This window comes from Pyxicephalus adspersus, chromosome 9, assembly GCF_032062135.1.
Source record: "Pyxicephalus adspersus chromosome 9, UCB_Pads_2.0, whole genome shotgun sequence".
In the NCBI taxonomy this organism is placed as follows: domain Eukaryota; kingdom Metazoa; phylum Chordata; class Amphibia; order Anura; family Pyxicephalidae; genus Pyxicephalus; species Pyxicephalus adspersus.
The window spans coordinates 46,117,524-46,136,555 of record NC_092866.1 but is presented as its reverse complement, the minus strand read 5'-3'; the positions used below and the strand labels follow the sequence as shown (position 1 = coordinate 46,136,555).

Here is a 19,032-nt window from a genome sequence, read left to right as displayed (position 1 = left end):
ATTGGATGTGTTATCTATTCTACTCCATCTATAAGTGCTGCTCTATAGGGAATTATATGAGGCTGAAATAAAGTCAACTTCATGTATTTAGTTACATTAACAAAATACAGTTCATTTGTTTATATCTGTCTCTAATAGGTGTGGAGTTTATTGTTAACGAATTGGCCCAATCCTGTTTGATGTATATTCACAGCGTGTACAAGCAGACGTGGGTAAATTGTTTTACTGCAGAAAACAGCCATATCAGGGAAAGAGAACCACATTACTGGAATAAATGAAAGACTAAAGGAACCCAATTGAGAGCTATTGGTTTGCAAGTTAATATAATATTAGTTGGTTATCAGCTAAACATTCTAATTAGGGCTTCCCACAGGACAACGTAGAAAACAGCTGTGCTCTTTCTGAGATTGGAGGCATTTATATAGGTCATGTGATTTGGCAAATCATACTCAGTTGGGCTTGCAGGCATTTGGGGGATAAGTCTATTAACTCTTTCTTGGACAGATTTTGCAGCATTATCAGCCCCAGAATATGGAAGGAAACAGTGTGCATTATAGCCCAGAGTTGTCCTTAGCTGCCTCATACATGACACTATTTAGCAGCTGCCTTTGCCAGAATAATCATCGGATGTCACAAAAATGTATTTCTGTCTTAGGCAGGAGTACCTTAATATCATGAAATGCTGCCCCAGTTTTATTATATTTCTATACTTTCCATGGGAAATGATAATTAAATACAGTGTACAGATCACTGGCACAGGGAAATCTCGCCCCCACCTCTAGCATAGCTGTGACAGTCTCCATTTGGCCTTTTACATGAATGAGATGTCACGTGCTGGAATACCTTCTTCAAATATTCAACTAAAGATACCACTAGAAATGTTGGTAACTCACCCTCTGGTGGATTCTTTATAAGCTTTAATTAAGAAAGCTTTTACCTAAGCATGAAACAGTAGTGCAAGCCAGCAAGAACTCTACAGTAAATTAAAGCAAAATGTTTTTTTCTGATGTACACATTTAAAATGCATGTCCATTCCAAAGCGATATCTCAGTTTTTGTTTGATCAGCTAGTTGACCAACTTGTGGGATGCCTATTTTACTTTAGATGCCTACATTCGAATGCAGACTGGTATGAACTTGCTTATTTTAAGGAGATGTACTTCCATGATTTTATCATTGACCTAGAAAAGTAAGCAGACATAAAGCAACTAAACAGGCAAACTAAGCTGACACAGGAAAACAACTCCAGCTAAACTAAAAAAGTGTGGGGGATTAATTATCAAGTAGTAATATTATGCCCTTAAAAGACAGAATCTGCAAAATATAAGTTTTCCAGTATCTAATAAGGTCACAAAATGCCAACCTCTATTTGAAAAATCTTTTATAGACAGCATTGCTTATAACTATGTTTAACAGAAATGGCTGTATTAGGATGGGGTGATCCTGAATGACTATTTAAAATGATGAAAGTGCTTTAGCAAAATTCAGTGATTAAAATTAGTCAGATTTTTTGAACAGAAATGTTGTCTGTAGCAACCAGCCGCCTTTTCCTTTTCAAGCACAAGCTTGGCAAAGCTGACTAACTTTTTGGCAGCATAATTTTTTACAGACCATTATAAGACCTAAAAATATCTCTATTAGGAGTGAATCTGTTCCTTCCCCATGCAGATTAAAACACATATCTTGCTTCAATGCCGACATTCCTAGCAGCATACACTTGCCTTCCTTTTATTCTCCTGCCACTCCAATTAGCTGCCGGGAGCAAAGGAAAAGCCGGAGTGGCTGAGGTCATAGTTCTCAAAAAGCTATGGACTCCTTGTATGCTTTAACTAATTGGCCCAGCTCTTATTAGAGATTGGCTTAATCAAACCTGTTGCTTTGCCTTGAATGGGAAAAGCTTGTTTGCTTCAAGGATAATGACAGCAATGGATAATGAAACATCTGCTGCTTGCTGAAACCTACCATAGTGCGCTAAGGCTAAGGAAAGCATGCAGCACATAAGGAGAGAAGGCTTCTCTCTTTATTCCCCAGAGGTAAGGGGACATTGGCTATGCAGTATGCAGGGAAAAAAAACAAAAACAAATATATCAAATGTTTTCAACACTGCAATGAACATATTATTATCCTTGCTTTATCTAGATATGTCTTGAAGTGATCTGCAAATGGTGAGCAAATATATGGATCAGCTTGTTTTTATGGGGTTTCTATGCACACACTGAGATCTAGCTCAACACTCATTACAAATGATGATTAGATATCCAGAATTGCTTGTTTATAAGAGGTTGCGCATGCCCATATTAACATCTAGTTTAACAAAACCTGAAAAAGACTGAAAGAAAAAATGTTACAAAACAATACACTATTAAGGAACCCGATAGATTACTTTACCAGAACAGGTATAATAAATTTACTGAAAACAGCAGAAGGGCTAATCGCAGCATTGATTACCTCTGGAATATGGTGACTGAGGCAGTAGCGTTTATTGCAGTGTATGCAGAAATCCCCTACTGTTACTACACTGGCTTTACATTTTACAAAGCCACAAGTATTGTCTGCTTTCACTGCTTCAGCTAACAAAACATCAAAGCTGTCCATGTCTGATTTCTCTGCTTCAGGTTTATTTCCACTTTTACCTGCAAGTGTGAAAGAAAAAAAAAATAAGATCAAACATTTTGAAAATCAGTGAAAACAACAAATATTATAATATATTAAACATAATAATAAACAGACGTGAATCCTAATTGAATGACATTGATTTTTTCCAAAGCATTATTATAACCTGCCTCTTAATATAATGCTTTGTATAACAATGTATAACATTTCTCAACGAGGGTTTCCTCAATGCCTTGGTGATAATAGGGGAACATGCCCCTGAAATGATTGTTGGAGCTACCACACTACTGCATTGCTTTGCATTACCCATTGAGCACTAAAAGCATTTTAAAAACAATCATGCCCCATTTTGCCATGGTTTAATTAAAAGCTAGGCATTCCAATCAACGCTTGATATTACAACAAGAAGGGCTGCAATTAGAGAACTGTCAGAAGCTGGAGCTTGATGAAGGTGAAAAACCACAAGTAGGTTATACATATGGCAGAATAGGAAAATTTCAGAAAAGACTGAAGAGATAGTTGAAATCCATCTGGTGACATTGTCCCACAGGCATGAGCTGCTGTAATCCCTGCTGTTTACTGTCCTGCCGCTGGAAAATATTTTTTGGCTACTAGATCTCTGCTGCTAAACATTAATTTTTCTAACCAGTTAAAAGCTATTTTCATATTTCAGTCTGTTCTAACTGCTCACACACTCTCTGATGCTGTACGATTTTTTAACTGCTATATCTCTATGCCCTTATCATCTGTATACATGAAACAAGATCATCAAGTCAATGCTGATTCTGACTAATAGTATTACGATATATGAAATGAGAATTAGTGACATCACTGCTGTGCTGTTCTTCTTACTGTGCAGAAGGTCAAATCTTAGTATTACTTGAATTTCTACCACCAGTCATGGGATTACCAGTTAACAGGGGATAGCTCCAACATAAGGCCTTTTTTTCTAGTAAGTTGGCTCCTTTCCACATAGAGACAGGTTATAAAGGTGCAGCACGTTGGCTCAGTGGTTAGCACTCCGGCCTTTGCAGTGCTAGATCCCAGGTTTGATTCTCAGCCAGGACCCTATCTGCATGGACTTTGCAGGTTCTCCCCAGGTTTTCCCTCTGGGTACTCCAGTTTCCTCCCACATTCCAAAAACATGCAGTTAGGTTTATTGGCTTCCCCCCAAAAATTGACCGTAGACTTTGTTAAAGACATATTACTATGGTAGGGACATTAGATTTTGAGCCCCTTTGAGGGACAGTTAGTGATATGACTATGGACTTTGTACAGAGCTGCGTAATATGTCGGCACTATATAAATACTGTGTAATAGTAATATCAATAATATTAATATTAATAACTAGGCTTGGTATGCCAGAAATTAGGAAAATAGCTGCAGGGAGCCTACAGGCAATATTGGTTACTAGTCTCTTGCCTTTTTAGGCACAGTTTTCACACCTTGGCTACTCTTTAAGCTGTATTTTGTTTTTTTATGATTTACTGCATATACGTACTAATTTCTTCAGAAACCTGCTGAAACCAGAACAAAGAGTAAAAGATAAAGGAAACCCACGTTTTGCATCCACTATCTTCTTTTCAGGAACTTTTGGTACCGCAGCTTCCTTTTTTATCTTTGCTTTTTCTGCAAGTTTAACATTCTCCCTCTGCATTCGTTCCATGTGTAAGTGCTTCAGATCAAAGTTACCGGAAGCAGCTTTATAGCTAATTTCTTTTTCACTTGCTTCTTTTACGGATGTGTGTGACTGTACATGTTTTGGAGTATCAGAACCATCCATTGTATGTGAGACAGCATCGGCTGAAATGACTTTGTGCTTGGAAAGCGTAATGCATCTGTTTTTGCCGTCTCCTGTGCTTACATGCTGCAGTCCACAATTCTCTGCTATCTGGTGAACCAGTAATCGGTCATGCGATGTAAGTGTTGAAGGGAACATTAACTGGGTTTTATGATGATCAGCTATGAAGTCATCAATCTCTTTCTGCAGTTTTTCTTTGGCTGAACTTTCAGATTGGTCATCTAAGTTCTTAGATTGCTGGATGTTCCTAACAGAGTCAGCTTGATTTGTTCTGTTCTTCTCCTTTGCCTGATGCTCACTTGAAGTGTTAGAATTATCACTTCCCAGATTTGAATTTCTGGATCTTTTAGGCTTTACTTTGCTGTCTTTCTTAATAGTAGTTTCTGGTTTAGAACTTTCGTTGTCATGGGAATATTTCTCAGGGACGATGTCATCAAGGTATTCAAAAGCAGTTCGGACCTCGCCCTTTTCGTTGAAGTATGTCACTAGCTCTTTGAGAAATTTGTTGTTGCTGACTGTATGGGAATCACAAATAACAGAAACATGGCGCCGAGCACGTGTAACAGCTACGTTGATTCTTCGCTCTTCGGCCAAAAAGCCAACTTCACCTGCGTGACAGCAAAACAATTTTAAGAGATAGTGCAAAAGCCAGCAGTTTATAACTCACCCTGGTTAACTTGCACTCCATGAACTCCCTCCTGAACTCCATGCAAATAGCTAAATGCACATATAAAATGCATACATCTGAGCTATATTTCTATACACCACGTCAGGGTGTATAAAAATATACACAGGGCACTGCTAGGTTGGTGACCTCTGTAATAGGACTTTTCTCTACTGCACTAAAGCAACACAACTTGGTTACCTGCCTTCGACTGTACAAGAGCTAAAATATGAGCTCCTTCCTCCTTCTCTCAGCATGTTTTTTGACAGCACATGTGCAAGCCGAGAAGCGTCATTGGCTTGGCTTCAAGTACTGTTCCTCCCTCTTCCAGTTTTAACTCTGATTCACAAGAGATCATAGAAATCCAGACAAATTAAGGTACTTAGTTGTAAATAAAAGATAAACCAATAATTAAAAAAAAAATCCTTCTGCACTCTGCGTTTTTTTTTTTTATATCTGCCCAGCGATCAGTTCTATGGAGAGATACGGCCTATATTTTTTTGCTTATACAATAGGTTAGAACAAAGGGATTAATAAAGCTCAGATTATCCATCAAAGTTCAAACTTAATATCAGATGCCAGACCCAAATTACCTTTAAAACAGGTAGAGAATAGAGGCAAAAGAAGGGGCTTTTGGCAAATAAAAGGTTTTTACTTCTGGGATACAAAATAACATGGTCACAATTCACTATTTACTATTGTAAATCGGTAATTGTTTATATTTATACTATAATTGTTAGAATACATGGATATGCCATATCCTTAAATAATGCATATCCTTATTATTATTATTTTGTATTGTTCTGTAAACCAGTAAAAGTCTCTTAATAGCCCTTGAAGAAGCCACAAGGCCAAACGCGTCAGGTAAAAAAGACAACATCCTAAATTTGACACAATTTATTTCAGCTGTGTGATGTCCAGCAAAAATATAAATGTTACTTTCCTGTATATATTTGGTAACTCTCAGAAGTAAAAACCTATTTTTTATTTGCCAAAAAGACCTTTCTTTTGCATCTACTCTTTACATGCTGCTTATACAATATTTTTCAAAGTAACTGAAATGTATAAAACATAACCTGATGGTACACTAAGACCATGCTGAACCGATATGGCTGCTCTATGGGGACAGCACTTGATATACTAGGTATGTAATGTGTGATCCTGACAATTTCTATATTTTCCAGTCCTGAGTTTTGAATATATCTTCATCGTCTGATGTCTTACAGTGATAGAAATATAATATAAATATGGCAGCTGCAGAATACATTATAAATGGAATATTATTTATACATAAGCATTAATACAAATTTAATGCATGTGTATAACATTTTCTTTTTGGTGGTTACAGTTAATCAGATTCCTGAATTGGCCCACAATTTAGGAGAAATACATAGAAGCCTATATAGCTGACTAGTACAGGTGAAGAACTGAAATTGGTCAGCTGATACTGAAGCAGTGTAATCACTATCCATACTTATGGTATTGTATATATTTTTGTCTAGTAAACAATTTGGGAAAACTTTAATTAGATCATAAAAATATCCAAATTAACTTTTGCCTCTTTGTGAATTAAAGCTTTAGTGAATTTTTATTGTAATCAAATACTTAAATGTAATTAAAGTGAACCTGTTTAAAAAAGTTAAGATTTAGCATCTTACAATGTACAAGTAAAAATGTTAGGATAAATTCTTGAATATTAACCATAATTTCTTGACAATAAAATGCCATTAGAATAAATAATTTCAGTTTTTTCTTGGGTCGCACCACTAGATGGTGATGTGTCCTCATATAAAGTGTATACCAAACTCTTGCCATCTGAAACACTGGAGTATAAATTGGACATACGGTATTAGAGTTTGTTACATGAAGACACAGCACCATCTACTGCTGATAAACAGTATTGCACAAAAGATCATTTAAAGCAGAACTTCTTCAGAAGTTCTTTAGAAATTTGTGACCAGGCCGGGCATTAATGCAGAAACAGACATACAATGTCCCTTCTGCAATTAAACATACCTGCCTGATTGCTCTTTTTATTTGTCAAATTTGCATGCACAGCTCAAAGTAAGAAGCCAAGATTCTTGGTGTTTCCCAGCTTCTGGGACTTAATGAACTCCCAAACTTCTTCAGAGAAGTAACGTCATCCTGACCCAACCATTTAAGATAGATATTCCAACAGTTTGGTCTCCCTGCCATAGTTCTTAAATCTGTTTCTGTTTGTCTGTTCCTGCCTATCAGCATTCCAGCTTCTCAAGCAGCATTTTTATCATATAAAATCCCAAAAGGTTTAAGGAAATTCCTAATGATCGTCACAAAATGTCAACAAATTGAGGAACTCAAGCACATATTTTTTCCTTAGGCATGCCTGAAAAATATAAGCAACTATTAAACTATTGAAACTCTTCAGCCTATAATTGACTCTATAAGGGGGTCTGTTCACTGGTTTAAAAAGCATTTCAGAATATAAAATAAACCTGAAAATGCAGATCATATGCAATTAAAAGTATAAGGTTCACAAGGGAAGCCCAGTGCTCTGGCAGCTGTTAAAAGTCACTGCTATGGAATGCCCACAAGGATGGGAAGCAACAATACTCTAAAATGTAATCTATAAAAGAACATTCCCAGAGTCACTGTGCACAGAGGCACACAAAATCAGTTTAGTTGCCAAGAACTGCTACAACCTGTTTTATTACTGAATACGTCTCAGATTACCAAAACCATAAAGGACCTGTCGCAGATAGGGTTAGACCTCACAAGGTGACTTTCATCTGACCATTAAACATTTTCAGTATGGCAGGTACTACTACAAACATTACCGAGAATGATCTAAGGGCAGGGCATATTTTATCTTACGCTGAATTTTAGTTCAATTTAAAGTGGAGCCTAATTTCCATTTTAAAATCTTGTGTTTAGATGGTTTTGTTGCAGAAAGGGACAGGAAAGCCTTCTTACCTGCCTGATCCCTCAGTGAAAATGTCAAATTTGCCGTGATACCTGGCATTGCTACTTCCCGGGACTGAATGAACTCCCACGCAGCGTCATGCTGACCCAGCCAATCAATATTACTCAAAATGGCACCTAGAAAGCGAAGAAAGAAGGTGGCGACAGCACAGGGACAGGCGAGAATAGCAGGGTTTAATTCCTCTTTAAATTTAGCATAATTAGGCAAGTCAATATTGTAGAAAAGGACAGACAATGTCCCTTGTGCAGTAATGCTTCTAACCTGCCTGATGCCGGGTTTCTGGTGTCAAAGCTGAGCTGCACATGCAGTGTGTCAGCTTTGGTTGCAAAGGGAAACCCAGCAATAGATGCAAATGAAGCTTAGCAGTGTCCTGATTTAAATATGTGTCCTCACCTGAAGGTTGTAGGGGGATATTACAGCAATATCCCGAGCTTTCAAACCAGCATTTGTGAGTGCCTGGATGTGTAAATCCACTAGTCGCACCTCACCTGGCAGGAGAAAAGAAAACAACACCATAAATACTTGTATGTAATTAAAGCAGATCTAAACTCTAAGATCTAAAACTCTCTAAAATCTCATATCGTAATTTTGAGATATCTTGGTAAAAAAAAAATTAATCAGGTTTTCAAAGTGCATATTATTATAGTCAGTAACTTTCATTTAAACAAAACCAGGAAATCCTTTTATGGATGTCCTTGTTAAGGCACTTCCTTTTATGAGATGTTTGTTGTCTCTTGTACCCCAAAAATTATTACCTGTAATATCTATTTCTGATGGTTTTAGGCAGCTTTGCCAACACAGTGCCCAGACATGGTCTGCCATTGTCACAATCATTAAAGCAAACCACAGCAGAGATATGTATGCTGTAGTGTGGGCATGTAGATAGGAAAAGGCAAAAGATGACAGCAGTACTAAGGTGCATAAAAATATGAACAAGGGTAAAAGCAGTCATTTATGAAAAAAAAAGTCCATTTAAGGTTTAGATCTGAATGTGTAGGTTTTCCACTTCCAACCAACAGAGTGCTGCCAAGATTACCTCACCAGCTTCTGGATACGCCAGTACTCTGAGAGGTCAACCCTTTTTTTCAGACCCACAAACATGGACCTTCACAACCAAAATTATAAAAGCAATGTAGAATTATTATTGTATTCCATGTTTTGCCCAGTTCAATGGTTCTATTTGTAGCACTCTGAACTGCTTTGATATGGCATTGCTGCCTGGGAAATTTAACCAAAGTGGCAAGGTTCATGAATAGGGATGTGCATGGCTGCATACTTCACACATATCACAAGATATCAAGAAAGTTTTAGGAGAGCTAAATACTAAAAAAAAAATCAATATTACCTGGATTGCCTTTTGACTGCTCATCTTCAACATCCATCTCAAAAAGCCCACAGTGTGCCGTGTCTATAAGTAATAATGGTATTCTGGTCTCCTCAGTTAATGCCACCCCTGGCAAATCTCTAGGAAATTCAGCAAAACACAAAAAATATTAATTAGAGTTTACAACCTAAATTCTCTTCGGCTCCCATTCTACACTAACTGATGGACTTACTTGCGTTGCAGTAATGCCCCTAACATGGGTTAATGCACCCTACATTTCAATTTTAGTGGCACCCCATAGCACCTGCTTGTAGTATACTGCAATGCAGTATATGCAATAAATGAGAGTCCACTGGTGTGGGTTATATTAGAGAAAAGGGTCTTTTTTAGCATGTTAAAGTGCATGGCCAACCAATTCATTTTCAATAGGCTCCCTTAATGCAACCCACATTAGCTCTAGATGGACCCTTAATAGGTAGCCTAACACAGTAATAGCCCTAGAAACTTGTTGTGGTTAACTGTTAAAAGTTTGTGCTCTATGTGCATTGATTCATGTTACATTTGCCAGCAGAAGAAAATAAGCAATAATTATAATATAAAGATAATATAAATAAAATAATAATAATAATAAACTAACTCTTTTGAGATTTGACAAAAGCAAAGAAAATATAAAAGTGTTTACAGCTTTAATAAGATATTTATTCATGTACCAACTGATTGAAACACTTTCTTTTTTGAAAACTCTTTAACCTCCAGTCTACACAAACTTACCTTCAACAGAACCATGAGCCACCTACATGATAGAGATTAATTAGCAATATGCGCAGTAAAACTTACTTAAGTAAATGGTGTGAGACAGAGGAGTGTGCAGTCAGCCTCCCTCCATACAATGCTTTTGAAGCCCACTGCATTATAGAGTCATTCATACGATACTGCACTGTCAGCATCTTCACCACTCTGTCCCCATACTTCTCGATTATCCGCTCCATCAAGCTGAGGGACAGACCCTTTGATGCAGCCCTAAAGAACAATACAACAGGGGTTCAAGCATTTTTAGAATGTGCAGTGCATGGGGCATAGACTTCAACGACATTCTGGGATCACAACCAAAAATAAAATCACACTTTCTGCAATATAAAAGTGTAATATGTAAAAGCATATACTTCACAATAATTACGCTAAAAATATACAAAAATACTCTAATTAAAACACTCTATCCAAAAAAAAAAAAAGAACACCCAACATATTTTTTTTTATTGTTTTCAACTGGAAAGAAGTTTTCTGAGAGTTGGAAGTAGTCGGACATAAAAAAAAAAAATTTTTTTACAAATTTTTTTTTGCTGCATACCTTGCGATTGTTGTGAAATCAAGCCAGTAGCTGACTGCAGAAGTATTTGGAAGTATTTTTATTGCCAAGCCTTTGTTAGATAACCTTCTTTTTTACTATACAGCAATGGAATCAGCTGTACAGGATGTAACAAGCTAACTCAACAACAGGCACATAACCAGTATTAAAAAAAATAGGATTTATTTTTTAGGGTATGGGTGGAAAAGTTAGATTCTCAGATTTTTACTGTTTGTAGAGAGAAACAAAAATATTTGCACTTGCTAGGAAAAGCCAACACTTTTCAAGAAGGACAAACTCTCCTTCTTCAGGGTTGTGTGTACCCTCCTCCCTGTGTCATTACAGCCTTATCCAAAGTTTGTTCCTTTCTGCCTACACAAGATTTGTGTAAAAAACGTCTTTTTCTGGTAAGTGTAAAGAGAGATTTTATTTTGTATTACTTATAGCTAGGGAAAATTTAAAACCTATGATTTTTTACTGGTTTCTGGGACTCACTGGAAAAATTAAACTTTTTGCAAAACAGGAAGTAAGGAGAATTTACCTCTTAGATAGTCGCCACTGGAAAAGATGTACCCATTATAAATGTCGACTCCTGGTCTTGTACCAACTGTAAGGTTTAGACTTTAGCTAAACTTTGACTAGCCTGGGTGAGCAGTTTGGCACAGAGCACAAGAATGGCCAAACACCGTTACACATCTATTGGCAGGTAAAATAGTTCACATATATCAACTTCTTATTTAGTGGCTTGAAGTTTAGTTTTAAGTCTAACATGAACTGCAAAACCAGGATATTAGACAATACATTATGCTGCTTTTGTAAAGCAATACAATAAGTAAGCTGTTTTAAAGATTGAAAAAGAAGACAGAGTTATTGACAATATTGAGACAAATGGAAATGAATGCCGCGTTTGCTTCCCTACTTATGAGATATGATGGTGGGTGGTAGCTGTTTGTGATCTCCGGCCAAGATACACTTCCTCGCCTGCAGTAGAGCTATCCAGCAGCTGGCCTCTAAAGCCTGAGCGCACTCATCAATCACCACCAGGTCAAAGTAATTATCAGGAAGCAGTTTCAGAGGGCCGTCCGGGGAAGCACCTGGCAAGAAAAGGGGTTTGGAAACAGATCAATGTGTGTACAAGTCCAAAATTTCACAATAAACAATTATTGGTGATTAGGATGAAAATCCACTTTCCTAAATGAAACACTGAATTTGCATGACTTGATGCCAGAATTCTGAGATCCGACAATCTGTTTTGCACGGTTTGGATGGAAAGATTCAGTGGCTTTGTAGGAAAAATGACATTTACCCCTATTTACAAGTTATCTATACCTGAAAAGGGTGGCATCACCATTTCTTTGTATGTATAAATTTTGCATAGGCATCAACTGATGCCTCCTCAGTCATTATAAGGATCTTACAAAGACTGGTTAACGTGAACATTAATGGAATTACTAGGCCGTTTGATATAGAAAAGTGATTTTCACTATTACCTGTACATCTGGACCCTTTAAACTGTCTATAGAAAAAAACTTTTAGTTGCCTGCAGAACCCAATTAGAGTCTCTCTTCCACTCTATCACACTGCACTAAAGAATGAAAGACACTTTAGACACTTTAATAACTGAGACAAATATACCATAAGCAACAAAGATCTTTGCCATTTTAGCTGTAAGGCAGGACTTATTGTGCCCAAGACATTGTACTACCACTTTACATTAAAGCTGTGTAATACAGCGCTGCACAATATGTTGGCGGTATATAAATACTGTTTATTATCATTAATAATATTAATAATAATGCTTTGATAAATAGAAAAGCCCTTTAAAACATGCTAAGCCTTTAGTATTGTTTTTTGAGTTATTTTGCAGTGCCACCTGCAGGTGGATCCAGAACTGTGACTTATCTGTACTGATATAAAAGCATTTTACATAAATAACAGAAGCAGGATGACACTTTTGATTTGAAAAGAAAGTGGAGAATTATTTAATGAATTTTATTTTGGGGACAATGCCTTCATTGACCTAGGAAAAGGCACCTTTAAAGGACCAGTCCATTCAAAACACAGATTTTATTGTTTTTATGATGGAGGAATAGCTTCTGATAGCTTCTAATATTTTTCTCAATTTGTCTATCAGTATGACCCTTATGTGAGTTGAGGCATATATTTTTCTAGTTTAAATTTGAGTGGGGAGGGATTAAAACTGTTGGTTTCTTTCTGCTTTCCGAGGCTTTATTACAGATATTTCCTATCGCTTCCTCTTCTACCGACAATGGATTCACCATTTGTGAATCTGGAATGGTGAGACAGACAATAATACAAATATAATGGGTTCTAGTCTAGTCTTACTCTACTAAGAAAAGTAATTTTATTTCTGTCTGCTGTAGGAAAGTTCTCCCAAGTTGCTAGATGGTAGGACTGTATTCAGCAGAATAGGAAGTGAGGGTGAAGAGCTCTAGCAGAAATCCAGTAGGGGTTCTAACTCTTTTCCACTCGATTCAAATTAAGAAAAAATTGCTTGGGGTTACCTTTAATAGATTTGGGAAATGACTGTGTCCATTACAGAAGGGTCTCACTGGCTCCCTGCTATTGTGTGATACTTTCCCCACCTCCTAGATTTTAAGTTCTTCAGGGCAGGGTCCTCTCCTGTGCCAATGTCTGTCTGTCATTTGCAACTCCTTTTTAATGTACAGCACTCCAAAATATGTTGGTTCTATATACATCCCTGTTTATTATTATTATTATTATTATTATTATTATTATTATTATTAATAATAATAATAATAATAATAATAATAATTTAGCACATGCATGAGAACCTCTGGAGATGGAAGAAACAGTTTGTACATCCACGTGGGCAGAGTCTAGAATTTTGGCAAGGAAATCACAATGTTGTAGTACCCGAGAAATATGAAAAATAAAAGTTCACATAGCTAACCAGGCTTCATCCATAACTAGCATATTCCTTATGGGTAGACATACTCTAGTAATACAGTTTTCTCCTTGAGAGGAAAAGGGGAAAATGAAACTATAATAAGGTAACGATAATTCCTGTAAAATGTTCCCCCTCAATAATACAAAGTGCAGCTTGTATGTTGACTGTACAAGACATACAAACAGTGTTTGAGTATATTAAATAGAAAGCAGGCATTTGCAGCCATGATGAATCGAACAACTCTGTTAGGAGATATGTGAGTCACTTTACTATTCTATTTATAACCTTAGGGAATATCTCACAAATGGTATATGAATCATAGGGCAAGAAGTCTAATATAAAAAGCAATCAATAGCTGTAGTAAGTAAATGTGATGGAAATATTCTTATACATCATTATAATATTGTGTGCTGGAAGAAGTTCCAGTAACCTGTACACTAACCTGTATTTGTACTTAGGATAACATTGGCAGCTTTCAACGTTTCAATCATGGCTGCCTCCTCACGTTCCTTCAGTTCTTTCCTAAGAGCTTTGATTTCATTTCTAAAGCTTCCCTTTTCCTCCTTGCGAGACAGTTTCCTAATTTTTGCCTAGAAAATTGGACAATAAAATGAGATCACACACCTGCTGTAAGAAGGAAAAAACACAGACGTTTAAATAAACACTTTTCCCCTTTACATTAAATTTGTAGATTTATTTGCATTTAAAGTATATCTAAAGAATATTTGTTAGGGAGATTTCCCTTTATTTTCTTTCCCATAAACACCACAGGAAGTGACATGCAATGGGCCTGATTTATTAAAGCTCTCGATTGCTGGAGAAGATACACTTTCATCAGTGAAGAAGGGTGATCCAGCAAACCTAGAATGGATCTGGTCCAGGATTTGCTAGCAAATGACTTTGAAGAAATCTATTCCAGGTTTGCTGGATCACCCAGCTTCACTGATAAAAGTTTATCCTCTCTGGCTTTGGAGATCTTTTATATTTCAGGAACAATGTCTACGATGGGAGGGAAATCCTCTCTTAAACAGTTGTCAATGTAACAAGTGTGCCACCAACTAGAAGATTTGCCCTATATTCCTATTCTGATAAATCAAAATTTTGGATTTTCCCTCGTTTTATGTCACAATGACAATGCTTGGAGAGCATTACAAATCACAGAAAGCACTAAAAACAAGAAAGGTTACACTTTTTCCTTTATATATTGTATCTTTCTTTCCCTATACCAGCCAGTCTCAACCAGGGTTCCTCCAAAGTTTACTGGGGGGTTCCTCAAACTGTGGCTGATTTACCTCTCATTTGACAATGCATTCTCCTACCATTCTAGAATTGCTAGAAAGGAAGGGCAGGAGGCATTTACCTTTCTAGAGACAGCCTTTGGTTAGGTCCAAAAAAAAATGTAAAGGTGACACATGGAAGGCCCTTCTGACCTATGCCAGGATCCATCAGTCATTTATAACACAGTGTGCACAGAACAATTTTTATTTTCATTTTCTGAACTTGCGATCACTTCCAAATTACACTGTTTGGATAGTGGCTTGGCATTGATTTACACTAATTGTCATTGGTGTGGCATCAGAGTGCAACCCAGGCGCTGACATTGGATACATCTGCATACAAATTATACAACAATTATCCTTCCTTCTTGTATTGATTGTTAATAATTCTGCATACAGCTATAGTAGTAACCTTTTAAATGCATGGTCATGCACCATCTTCTAATGAATGGCAGGAGAAATCAGTTACAGGACAAGTCACCAAAAAAAACAAAAAAGCATTAATACTTACAAATGTTAGGTCAATATCTTTGCGTATGTCAGCAACTATCTGAGCATTATCACTACGTGCCAATATGGCATCTAGAGAGTGATGTTGTAAGGATTCCAGCAGACGTGCAGGGTGACCAAGACGTAATATCCGCTCTCTATAAAGAGCCAAACGCTCCACTAGATTGTCAACGGCTACATTGGAGGGAGCACAGCAAAGAACCTTTGGAAACAATATAAAACATCTTAGCTTATATTGGTCTTAATATCAATGGTAATATTAAGCCACTTACAGTAGAAGTCTAATGAAGACAAGAGCAAATACACGAGTTGTAAAAAAAATGTATTAGAATGCTGAAGAGGTTTTCATTCACTATGAATTAGAAGCAGCAATATAGCTGTATCATTTACATGTCATGTTTTAAGGTTCTATACTGGTGCCAAAACGTCAGTACTGTAGCAGGATCTCAATGTTTCTGTTCCATCATACAGCCCAGTGACTGTCAAACCAGGCTTATTTTTTATTCCCAAAAAGTTTAGCCAAAAAAGTTAAAATCTGTTTGGTGGTTCAGCTGAGCAGTAACCGGCACATTAGTGCAGTAATTCATTTGCTATGCAGCACCCTAAACTCATCACAATCCAAGTGTAAACACTTTTGAGCACCATGGGGTTGCATAAGTCAATCTGTTTTTCTGTGTATGTGCTTACTTTGTATCAAAGTTCATGTTGGTAATATTAAATAATAATGTAATTTAGGCTGGGTCTACACGGACAGTTTTAAAAACGCATGTAAACCTTCCTACCACATTTATATGTGTTTTAATGCTTTTTTACAAGCGTTTTAAAGCTTGTCTTTACAACTGTAAAAAACTCTTATAAATGCCTATGACGCGCTTTACTGCAATTTTACATAAGTGCTTATAAAAGTTTTCCTTTAACCCTTTTAGGGAATGAGTACAGGGGTACAGAAAACCCCTTAGTCATTCCCTGAAAGAGTTAAAAATTAGACGAGGCTTTAATGTTAAAGTATTTTAATGAATGTGTTTTTGTAACAAACTTTTTACAGGTTATCCAACAATGACAGGATGATTCCCACAGCTGCATTTATGATATGCGCACAGCTGTGGGACTCCTGACAGTGTGGGATCCCCAGGCACTAAAGGGCAAATGAGGGCAAGTCAACCCATTCACCTCTAGTGCTCCGTGATTTGCTGAGGAAAGGGAAACCCTGATGCTGCTTGAGCTGTCATCAGTGTTTCCCTTTCCTCAGCCAATCACGGAGCAGAAAAATCAGCAGAGCTCAGCTATGCTGACTGCTTCATTCTTGATTGCTCCCGTAGTCCTAGAGTAGCTGTGACATGTGTTCTGTATCCAAGAACACATGTCATAGTTTTGCCAGGGCTGGGGGAGCAATCAGGAGGGCCGAGCTATCAGCATAGCAGAGCTCCGCTGATTGCTCCGCTTCATGATTGGTTGAGGAAAGGGAAATCCTGATGACTGCTCAAGCGTCATCAGGGTTTCCCTTTCCTTAACCAAACACAAAGCACTAGAGCTGAATAGGAAGACTTGTCCTCATTTACCCACTAGTGCCTGGGAATCCCACACTGTCAGGAGTCCCACGGCTGTGCTTATGTCATGAATGCAGCTGTGGGAATCATTCTTTCATTGTGGGATGACCTGTAAAAAAAAAGTTTACGTTACACAAAACACACATATTTAATAAAATACTTTAACATTAAAGCCTTGTCTCATTTTTACACATATTTTAACCATTTCAGGAAATGAGTAAGGGGTTTTATGTGCCCCTGTACTCATTCCCCAGGGTCGGGTAGTGGAGATCTGGGAGTCTGCTTATTAAAGGGGGCTTCCAGATTCCAAAGTCCTGCTAAAAACACTTATAAAAGCCCCCATTGTTTTCAATGGAAGCTTTTATAAAAAGCTTAAAAATGCTTACAAAAGTCTCTATTGAATTCAATGGGAGCATTTTTAAGTGCTTTCCCACGTTTAGCACAGCAGGGTGCCACTGTCGTTCTCCCCCTCCCATCTCCATAGAACAGAACAATGCTGTATGTACAGTGCTCATTCAGAGTTTTGTCATTGGAAAGGATCCTTTCTTTCTTTTGTGAAAGATTGTTTCCAATGACAATTATTGAGCATGCGTACGCAGCCTTAGTGCTGGATGCTCTGTACTTCTCTCAGGGCTGCATGATAATCTATAGACTGAATCAATAAATCTAGGTGGGCAGTGTGACAGTAGATGTACGTCAATGCATACATATATGTATGTACCAATGTATTTATGTATATATGATATATATGTCAAAAACATCCATAAAAAGTGTAAGCATACCAAGTTTTGTATATAGCAGACAATGTTTATTATCATGGATTAGAAAGTCTGAAGTTCCAAAAATGTACCTTGAGGTCACTGGCTATCAATGCCGTAAATTTTTTGTCCGCTACCTGCAAGTTTTTGCAAGGGCTTCAATGTAAAGAAAATAAATATAGTTCTAGAACAATCACCGACTGACAGGATTTATGGACTGCAGTACCTTTCTTTCCATAAACTGGCAAGAAAGAAACATTGGCTTTTTAATCACATTTTTTAATTCACTGAAGACATGTCATTGCCTGCTAGTCTAGGCCCAACAAACAATATTTCTGTCGACAGCAGTGTTAGACTCAACAGCAGGTGCCCTAATGAAAGTGATTGAATTCGGCATTGTAATATAAAAACAGAACTGTTTATGGAGAAAAACAAAGAGTTCTGACAAACACAGCCCTCTTCTCACCTTTAGTCCTTGCTTCACAGCTTGTAGAATGATTTCCACCACCGTTGTCGTCTTACCAGTACCAGGGGGACCGTGAATAATTGCAACTTCTCTCTGGTTTAAAGAAAAAACAACTGCCTCCTTCTGTGAATCATCCAAAGATGGATTGAGAAATTCCACTGGTCCTGGAGGCACAAGAGGAACATTAAGTAAAAAGTAAACCTAAAACAAAGGCTGATTTAAAATGAATTTGTGATAACACAACACTATAATCCAAAGCTTTTGCTAGAGAAAAGGCAGAAGAGGCAAATGATGCTCGATATCAGATGCTCTATGCTCATATGTGCCTGTTTATTATTATTATTACACAGTATTTATATAGCACCAACATATTACGTAGCACTTCACAAATTCCATAATCATGTCACTAGCTGTCCTCAAAAGGGCTTACAATCTAATGTCCTAACTCAGTCATATGTCTTTAATACAGTCCAAGGTCAATTTTTTGGGGGAGGGAAGCCAATTAACCTAACTGCTTGTTTTTGGTATGTAGGAGGAAACCCAAACAAACATGGGGAGAACCTGAAAACTCCATGCAGATCTAGTCCTGGTCGAGATTCGAACCTGGGACCCAGCACTGCAAAGGTGAGGGTGCTACCTCTGAGCTCCCACGCTGGCCCGTGTTTACATGCATACTTACAAATGCTGTACTCTTGAATAGTTAACATCAGAAAAAAATCAGCCAACAGGTATAAAGTACAGGCACCACATCTACATATTCTTCCACTTCACCCAATTTTTACATAGTTAAGCAAAACAAGTTCAGCCAATCAAAAATCAATAGCAAAATACATT

The 19,032-nt window shown here is 37.3% G+C and overlaps 1 protein-coding gene across 1 annotated transcript in view; it reads right to left on the bottom strand.

The window, feature by feature from the left end:
- The window catches only part of IGHMBP2 (immunoglobulin mu DNA binding protein 2), a 29,210-nt gene that overhangs the window by 4,496 nt on the left and 5,682 nt on the right, over positions 1 to 19,032 (bottom strand). Inside the window, exons 5-14 of the mRNA XM_072421536.1 lie at positions 18,199 to 18,362; positions 15,429 to 15,629; positions 14,083 to 14,230; positions 11,628 to 11,802; positions 10,201 to 10,383; positions 9,385 to 9,503; positions 8,433 to 8,527; positions 8,030 to 8,120; positions 4,173 to 5,075; positions 2,448 to 2,632 (exon numbers count right to left, since the gene is read on the bottom strand). Of these exons, the coding sequence (XP_072277637.1) occupies positions 2,448 to 2,632; positions 4,173 to 5,075; positions 8,030 to 8,120; positions 8,433 to 8,527; positions 9,385 to 9,503; positions 10,201 to 10,383; positions 11,628 to 11,802; positions 14,083 to 14,230; positions 15,429 to 15,629; positions 18,199 to 18,362 (2,264 nt within the window). The remainder of the gene's footprint in view (positions 1 to 2,447; positions 2,633 to 4,172; positions 5,076 to 8,029; positions 8,121 to 8,432; positions 8,528 to 9,384; positions 9,504 to 10,200; positions 10,384 to 11,627; positions 11,803 to 14,082; positions 14,231 to 15,428; positions 15,630 to 18,198; positions 18,363 to 19,032) is intronic.